Below are 6,709 nucleotides of genomic sequence, written 5' to 3'. Positions count from 1 at the left end.
TTTTTTTAGCAATATTAGTGGCATACGAATGATCCAACTTATTAGATTATGTGAATAAACTATCAGAAAATATTCGCAGAGCTTTTTAAACTCAATTCTACAATGTCAGGGAGGTGTATGAACTATTGCACAAGTAAATAAAGGAGAGGATTTGTCAAAACTATCCTACATCACTGTAAACAACGGAGGAAGAGGATTAAAACTAGCTGAAAAACTATACGCGTAATTAATGCACGACCCTTATATTATTTAAATTCTAGCTACTATTTACAAGAATGCATTTTAAGTTCAGATCTGCAAGTTTTTCTTGTTTTTCTATGAAATATTTTTACATTAAATTAATTTTTTTATGAGCTTAATAGAATGGTACTACAATTTCACATTTCCGTTCTTTGCATAATGGAATTTAACTATCATTAAGCTAAAATAAATTTAAATTAAACCTGATTTTTAATTAGAAATAACGTAGGAACAACGTTAACGCAAATTTGCAAATTTTGCCACAGTAAATCATAAGTTTACAAATAACCTTTAGGAGATTTATATACATTTCTTCGACATTTCTTGGGGAAAGAAAGAAATTAGATACTCTTTGAAAATATTAAAGATCTTTTAATATCAGTAACAGAGACTGCGCGATTTCTAACATAGTCAAGTTATTGTCTTTTGTAAAATACTGATTCCGATATGAAGGAGATCATCCAGTAAGAACAAATTGCTCCCCAAGGCTGGATTATGTCAGTCACAATCGATATCGAATCTCTAGAGTTAGAAACGATGTTACTAAACACTTATCAACAGGCAGACGTCAACGTTAGCAACTTGACTTCTTCCGAATATTGGGAAAACGTCCTGAATCCGGAATTCTTGGCCATCGTTCCTCATCATTGGCTCCAGTTTCCCATTCCGGATGCAAGAATCCAATTTTTTTTTGGAATGATTTATATATTCATTCTAATACCTGGAATCGGGGCTAATTCTTTAATAGTATTTCTATTTTTTAAGTAAGTAAAATATTTTTTTAAAAAACTAATTGATAATTCTGGTTTCTTTTTCTTGTTTTCAATGAGTTTTACCTCTATGTTGAGTCTTGATTTAGTAAATTGCTATATTTGTTTCAGTACACTGATATAGATTGTGTAAGAAGAAATTTTAAGTAGAAGGAAATTCGATATTGAATATACAAAAATAGCTACCTTAATGAATACAGAGAAAACGATATATATTTTATAATTCCGCTGCTTGATTTAGGAATATCAATTATTTAATTTTAAATATGAAAATTCGAATAAAATTTCATTAAAATGTTTCTGGAAACAGCAATTAGAGTCATTACAGACAATTTCAGATAAACCTTTCTAATCTTGATGCAAAGCAACTGATATTTAATGAAGCGCTTTATTCTCTATTGTAGACAATGAAGCACTTTGTTAAGCACTTGGTCTTATTAATTGGAAAATTAATTGATACTTTTTGAGAATGTTTCACGAAATCTTTACGGATATTTAAAATGGCATAGAACACATTTTTAACATATAAATCATATTATTAATATATAGAGTGGCGTATACATTATTTAGAACCCGTTTTGTATGTTATATAAAATGGGTTCTTCGAAAATTTATTGCATTTATTACTTTAATTTTTTATTATTTATTTCTTTCCTTAGAATCAAATCTTTAAGGACTCCTTCGAATTTTCTTGTATTTAATTTAGCCGTCAGCGACTTAATGATGAATTGTAAAATGCCTTTGTTTATATACAATAGTTTTTCTTTGGGACCAGCAACTGGTTTGTGGGGTAAGTGTATCATTTTTTATTTTATTTCTTTTAAATTTCGTGTTAATTTAGTGAACAGTTTATTTAACCTTTCATTGTTCTTTGTAAAGTTCAACAAAGTTGTTCGTTGTTCAACTTTAATACAGTAATTATATAAACCAAGAATCAGTTAAACGAGCTATAGTTTGAAAGGCCGAGCAGTTAAGATGGAACCTTGTGAGTCTGGGTGCACCCATAATGAGCATTAAAAGACCCTGTTACTACACAAAGGCCGAAAGGGTTTTCCTTTTTTAAAAAAGCTACAGCTTAAGATTATTTTAACCATTATTAAAAATATATGTTTTTAAATTGACTTTTAGGCCACCCTCTGTGCTTATTATTTTAAATTACAAGTAGATTAAATAAATAAACTGTTTGTATATGTTTTTTTTTCATTGATTGATTGTTAGAAAATGTCATTTTGTTACGAAATATGAAAATAATTTAAAGAAATTGTTTTAAATTTTCTGTTAGTTAATAAAATAAAATGGTGCTAAGCGAAAAAGATATCCATCAGGTATCCACGTTTAATGATTGAGTACGTTGTATATTTTTAAAACATGTATTCTGAATGAAATAATAAGATTGTATAATTTATATTTTTTCTCTGTTAAATTAATAAACAAAGATGTCTTCTAACTCAATTACTGGTACTAATGACAACCATTAAAGAACCTTTAAACCTTAAAAATTGATAAACATTATTATTTATAAAATTAGTTAAACCAATTTTATTAAACTAATTAGTTTGCATTTAAATATAATTTAATTATTGTAAACTCTAGTTGATTTAATTAAACTTAATTACTGTAGCGTTAATTTAACTTAACAAAAAAAAACGAAAAAAAGCTGTATTGATGTTAGTTGTTTTTTATCTGCAGAAGTATTTTTTTACGATGGAAATTTCTAAATGAAAATTATTTTTTAATATACAGAAAGGTGATAACATCTCATTTGAAACTGAATAAAGACACTTATTCAAAGTTGAATTAAATTTCATTTTTATACGTTTTCTTGTCGTAACTAATAATGAGATATAGTATACTTTTTACGTTATTTAATATGAATACAGAAGTGGTTCTCAAAGTTATCGATCCGCACACCACTTAAAGCCTAGTCACACGAACCACGGACTACCTATGCTACGTCTACTTTTTGTCCTGTGGTCGAGTAGATAAAACCACCGAACACTGATAGTTGATCGTGGGTTCGCACCCGATCGACAATAAGTTTTCCGAGTTTTCTTCACATGTTTAATACTTAAATAGAGAGCAATTTCCTATGGAAAGTCCTTCGGGAGACAACTCTTGGAAGATCGTTCATGTGTTGCGTTGCTTCTATCCTACCAAACCACACCAAACCAAACTTTTATCCTGTGAATATCAATTTAGATAATAGCGGATTGTGCGCCAAAATATTTGTCTAACTGGTAATCTAACGTAAAAGATGTGTGATGCGTGAAAATATTGTTTTCTCTGGCTAAAAAGCATGGAATTACATTTTGGAAAAATGACTAGATCTGTCTGCGGACCACCGGTGATCCATGGACTTTGAGAACCACTGAAATACAATGTATTAAATTATATAATTAAGCTGACTTTTTTCTTGAACATATTCTCATGATTATTAATGTATACATTTTATTAAGTAGCCACGGAAATGTTGCTTTCATAATTTAGATTATAAGTAATTGTAATTTCAAGAAATAAAAATTAAGCTTCCTGTATAAATTTCAGTGTTAACAGAAAGATTGTTTGTTTATAGGTTGTCAGCTTTATGGATTCGTGGGTGGTCTTTCGGGAACGTGCGCCATTTTAACTATCTCTGCCATGGCTTTCGAAAGATACAACACCATATCTAATCCATTAGATAGCAATGTAAAAATGAGCAAATCTAAAGCATACAAGATTCTTATTTTCATCTGGATTTATGCGTTAAATTTTTGTATTCCTCCTCTCTTTGGTTTGAATCGATATGTACCCGAAGGTTACTTAACCAGCTGTTCTTTTGATTATCTAGACGAAAGATGGCTTCATCGAGGATTCGTCTTGGTTTTCTTCGTGGCGGCTTGGTGCATTCCTCTAGTGATCATATGCTGGTGTTATTTAGGAATTTTAATAAAAGTCAGGAATCACGAAAAGACCTTCACGCAACAAGAACGTCGAATGACCCTTAGAAAAAAAGTAATCAAGAAATATTCCACGGAAATTCGGTTAGCTAAAATATCATTTGGACTAATATCGCTCTGGTTCGTGGCTTGGACGCCTTATGCCGTCGTAGCGCTCACAGGTGCATTCTTTGACAGGAAGCTACTCACACCTCTGACATCTATGATTCCAGCCTTATTTTGTAAATCTGCATCGGTTGTTGACCCTTTTGTTTACGGTTTGACCCATCCAAAATTTAAAATTGAGATAAAGCGCCTTGTAAAACCTTGTAGAAAAAACAAAGACGAAATGGATAGATCCAATCTTAGATCTACGAAATCCATGCAATCTATTTCTTCAGAGAATATCGAGATGGACTTCTTTCCCGAAAGCATTGTAGTAGACTCCAACGAATGCATTTTGTCGGAAATTGAAGCTGAAGCCAGTGCTGAAGTTAGTGTTTACACTATTCCAGTAGTTGACGATGTTGTCACTCGGGGAGAAGAAGTTAAAACAAGATACAGAAGATCAATTTAAGTGATCGATTGCGAATTAGTGAGAAACGCTTTTGTTGGGAAGAATTGTAGCATACCTTACCAGCAGCGGCTGTTAAACTTAGTATGATTTGAAATTCAAAGTGAAAATAATTTATGAAAATGCATAAATATAGTTATAGTTAATATTGACAATCATTTAAGCATTAGAGTTTATCATCTTAAGGTAGTAAAATCTCGTACCACGTTTCGAAAGTTCATTAATATATTTTAAAGTATACACCGAATGTGTTTATTTTTCCCACTTTATCACGCAATAATAATTATTTAATAGCATAAGAATCGTGTACTTTTATATTTTATCACATACACACGTATATGTACTTTTTTAGAATGAAAATTTTCTAGAAAATGTAATTAGAATTCAGAATAAATATTTTCGCCGAAAAAGGTTTTATAACAAAATCATTACTTCTTATATACAACTGCGTGTAATTTTCACATAAAACTATTGTAAGTTTGAAAATTGCCTCTACAAAATTACTTTAGTTTCCCCTGATTTAGCAAGAACTTGGCAATTGACAACCTTAATCTGCTTAGTTTACGTGATGTGTGTGATTACATTTAAGTGTTTTATATTAACGATAGATGGATTTTATTACGATCTCTAAACATTTTTGTTTCCGAAAACTTCGTGTCTTTAAAATATTCGCTCCATATTACTCTGCCATATTGTCTACGATTTCTAACACCACCTTTCATTAATTTCATATATTCCACCATCAGAGCTTGCGCTAAGAATGTGAGCATCCAGGGAAAGATGGCGTCTCAAAATCGGAACGAAGGAAATCGGCTTAATAATAATATGTAACAAAAATTAAACTCCATAAAAGTCCATAACATTTTGACTACGTATCACCTATTTAACTCGATTTCCTATTTTTTAATGAAAAAGCCGTTAACTTTAGTGTGAAGATTTGATGTACTGTACTACTGCACTTGGAGTTATCGTTATGTCCGGCTGCACTTGATGTCAATTAGTAATTAAAAGTTAGTGCTTAATTCTTCTAGGCGATTAGACAATATATATATATATTTTAAATCAAAATTTAATGTATTGTTTCCTTTAGCTTGTTTACATTTTTCTGTTCTGTTATACTAAACAGTGATATCGTCTTTCTCTATTTTCGCTTTCGACCTTCGATTGTGAATGAGTATTTATTTCTCTACGCTAACATAGCATTAATTTTTATCTATACTCTCTGCTTGGAAATTATAACACGTCAGTTTTATATTCTCATAATTAAATTTTACTGACAAGAACGCATTTATATTATCAATATCTTAAATTCGTCATAACGAGAAAACGAATTTGAAAAGCGAATAAATTCACACTAGCACTTGTAAACAAAGCTCGACTGAAATCATCGAAATCTCTTAAATAATACTGTGTGTATCTACAGAAATGATTTAAAGTATACGAGAAAATGTGCGCGGGTTATAAATACTATGCCATTTTATATAAGACTTGAGCGTACGAGGATTTTGTTATCAGTTGTGCTTCCGGATACCGATGACATCTAATCGAGACGAGTTGATAATAATAATAATAATAATAATAATAAACACATACAACAATTACCACTAATGATACTACAGACACTTCCTCATCCATCACTGATAACATAGACTTGGATTTAGTTAATACGCTCTCACTTATATTTCAGGAAACACTCACTAAATATACAGGTACAGATCCCACACAACGACCACGAATACCAAAAATCAACATGTCAAAGGAAGTAGGAAAAACACTAAATTATGTAAACACTCACTTACTACCACACTACATTCATTCAATTTCTACACTCGCAGACATTCATACATTAGTTTATGCTGGGGCAGTCACAGTAGTGACACACCATGGACTGAAAGTACAATCACAGACAAATACACAGAAAACACAATTCTATCACAAGCCTGCCTGGCAGAGAAGAATAGAAACACAAATAAATGACATTAGACAGCAATTAGGCAGGCTAACACAATACACTAAAAACAACATAACACCCAAATTAAGGAAACAGCTCAAAAACATTTTCAAGAAAATAAAAACACGCACAAAACATGAACATCACAACACACACATTACAGAATACATTGATACACTAAAACAAAAACTTGCTGCCAAAGCACGTAGACTCAATCGATACAAAACATGTACACTACGAAAACAACAAAATAAATTAT

General features: G+C 30.9%; 1 protein-coding gene across 1 annotated transcript; it reads left to right on the top strand.

Annotated features, from left to right (window-relative positions):
• The first annotated feature begins 608 nt into the window (after nt 1–608).
• On the top strand, nt 609–4,823 carry LOC136982827 (opsin, ultraviolet-sensitive-like). Its single transcript, XM_067279357.1, has 3 exons — nt 609–1,004; nt 1,670–1,800; nt 3,583–4,823. The coding sequence occupies exons 1-3, from the start codon at nt 736–738 to the stop codon at nt 4,500–4,502; spliced, it is 1,320 nt and encodes a 439-aa protein (XP_067135458.1). The 5' UTR covers nt 609–735; the 3' UTR covers nt 4,503–4,823.
• The last annotated feature ends 1,886 nt before the right edge of the window (nt 4,824–6,709 follow it).

Source organism: Centruroides vittatus, unplaced genomic scaffold (assembly GCF_030686945.1).
Source record: "Centruroides vittatus isolate TY-2023 unplaced genomic scaffold, ASM3068694v2 contig_864, whole genome shotgun sequence".
NCBI classification, from domain to species: domain Eukaryota; kingdom Metazoa; phylum Arthropoda; class Arachnida; order Scorpiones; family Buthidae; genus Centruroides; species Centruroides vittatus.
Note: the sequence above shows the minus strand (reverse complement) of the source record. Positions and strands in the feature narration are given on the sequence as shown.

What these genes read in the sequence shown, in the direction of transcription:
- LOC136982827 (XM_067279357.1), top strand. Translation starts at nt 736, where the DNA reads ATGTCAGTCACAATCGATATCGAATCTCTAGAGTTAGAAACGATGTTA. An exon ending in ATAGTATTTCTATTTTTTAA is followed by an intron (nt 1,005 to 1,669) that starts GTAAGTAAAATA and finishes TTCTTTCCTTAG; the next exon opens with AATCAAATCTTTAAGGACTC. An exon ending in ACCAGCAACTGGTTTGTGGG is followed by an intron (nt 1,801 to 3,582) that starts GTAAGTGTATCA and finishes GTTTGTTTATAG; the next exon opens with GTTGTCAGCTTTATGGATTC.